General features: G+C 56.5%; 1 protein-coding gene across 1 annotated transcript in view; it reads left to right on the top strand.

Moving 5' to 3' along the window:
• The window catches only part of LOC105539007, a 27,689-nt gene that overhangs the window by 15,623 nt on the left and 9,906 nt on the right, over nt 1-2,160 (top strand). Inside the window, exon 5 of the mRNA XM_011979115.1 lies at nt 333-463. Within this exon, the coding sequence (XP_011834505.1) occupies nt 333-463 (131 nt within the window). The remainder of the gene's footprint in view (nt 1-332; nt 464-2,160) is intronic.

Here is a 2,160-nt window from a genome sequence, read left to right as displayed (position 1 = left end):
AGCAGAGGGAGGCCGGTCTTTTGGCCCTCCGCGCTATCCCTCTGTAGCCTGGGCTCTCCCGACAGAGGCCTCAGGTGCGCTGGCAGTGGAGGTCGGGGAGCTAGGTGCCTGGCTGGCCCAGGGCTTGCTCTCCGTGTCAAGCTGAGTCACCCAGAGCCCACTCTCCCAAGCTCAGGAGCATCCTCCGCTGGGCCCCAGTGCCTTTGTGCTGCGCAGCACTCTGCCCCTCCACTGGAGTCAGGCATGGCTACGGCTGCCTGTCTTGAGCCTCCCGAGCCCTCATTTCTTCGTGAAATCCTGTTTCCCCACTCAGCTCCCCCGCCTCCACTCAGTGGCACCGGCCCTGCAGCTTCAGGCGGCAGGCGTCAAAGGCAACCCAAGGAAAGAACCTAAGAACCTCGTTTGGAGGGATGTCAGCTTGGGCCAGCCCAGCCGCACCCCGCAGGGCTCAGGTTTGGAACTGGTGAGGGTGTGTGGTGGGGGTGTGCAGAAGGGTAAGACCGAGGTAGAGGGTTGGGGAGGGGAGAGAGAGAAAGTCTGGGGGGAGCGGGAAAGCTTGGGGAGATGAGGAGATGTGTACATGTGAGAGAGAGCGTGGGGGCCCCAGGCAGGGCAGGAGGTGGTGGAAACGGGGTGAACTCCGTGGGCTGTGTGAGGACTGTCCATAGTGGGTCCCAACCCCCTCTCTCTGCTGGAGTTTCCTAGCCCTTCCTCCCGCTCCAAGACTGAGGCAGCAGGCAGGAGCCCCTACCTTCCCTCCCTGTCCTGTGCCACACTTCTGGGGCCAAGCCCAGCCCCCTTGAGCCAGGCCCCGCCAGACTCCAAGCCCACCCTAGAACCCTCCTCCTGTGTGGAGACTCTGTTGCCCCATTTTGGACACAGATTGGCAACCTGCCTCACCCCGCCCCCCTTCGCTGGGGCTTCCATCTTAATTTATTCTCAATAATAAAGACTTCATGATGATCTCTGCAGGAATGTGTCTTTTCCTGAAAGGAGGATCATGTCTGTCAACTCACTGGGTCCTCATGAAAAATATGACAGCTCCATAGTCCCCATTTTAGGGATGGGAACACTAAATCTCAGGGAAGGTAGGCCAGGGCTTCCCAAGAGCTGCAGTACTGACATTCTGGACTGGATCACTCTTGGTTGTAGGGGGCTGTCCTGCCCATTGTAGGATGTTTAGCAACCCTGGTTTCTACCCAATAGATGCCAGTTGCTTGCCCCCTCTTCTGTTAGGACAATCAAAAATGTTAACTGGGCTGGGCTCGGTGGCTCACGCTTGTAATCCCAGCACTTTGGGAGTCCGAGGCGGGCAGATCACAACGTCAGGAGATCGAGACCATCCTAGTGAACACGGTGAAACCCCGTCTCTACTAAAAAAAATACAAAAAATTAGCTGGGCATGGTGGCGGGCACCTGTAGTCCCAGCTACTTGGGAGGCTGAGGCAGGAGAATGGCGTGAACCCAGGAGGCGGAGCTTGCAGTGAGCCGAGATCGTGCCACTACGCTCCAGCCTGGACGACAGAGCCAGACTCTGTCTCAAAAAAAAAAACAAAAAAACCCAGAAAACTCTTTCCCAGCCATGGTCAGAGGTGGGACTGAAAAGGGCCCAAGCCAATCTAGTTAGGAGTGATCATTGCAAGGTACAGAAACCCGACTCTCCTAGCTTGGCCAAGAAGGCCAGATATCATGAGGACACTGGGGTGTTCAAGTAGTGGGCTTAGGACAACTACAGCCAGGCATGCAGACCCTCTTAGGATCTTTTCTCTTATTAGTGACCACTGTCACACCCTCAGCATGGAAAACACAGCAGCCAGCTGCTGGCAAGTTCTGTACCTCACAGCTCCAGCCCCTGGAGCTACCAGTCCCTCGCTCTGCCCCCAGCGCAAATATCTCTGGGGTAGGATTCGTTGCCTCATTTTAGGTCAAGTGTCCATGTTAGGCCAGTCACCCAAGGCTGGGGCAGTGTCCTGGGGGTGAAAGTCTGTGGGTTCAGCGTGGGTCATCTCAGAACAAGGCAGATCCCCTGGGATGTAGGGAGAGGAAAAGGCAGGTTTCAGGAGAAATGATGTAAACTTCCCCACCCCACCTCCATCACAACAAACAGACTCTTTTGGAGGTAGATTAGGCTCGACTGGCTGAGCACTGGCTCAGGGAGGG

This window comes from Mandrillus leucophaeus, unplaced genomic scaffold (assembly GCF_000951045.1).
Source record: "Mandrillus leucophaeus isolate KB7577 unplaced genomic scaffold, Mleu.le_1.0 Scaffold2, whole genome shotgun sequence".
NCBI lineage: Eukaryota > Metazoa > Chordata > Mammalia > Primates > Cercopithecidae > Mandrillus > Mandrillus leucophaeus.
The sequence above is the reverse complement of the archived record's forward strand: the minus strand, read 5'-3'. Positions and strand labels throughout refer to the sequence as shown.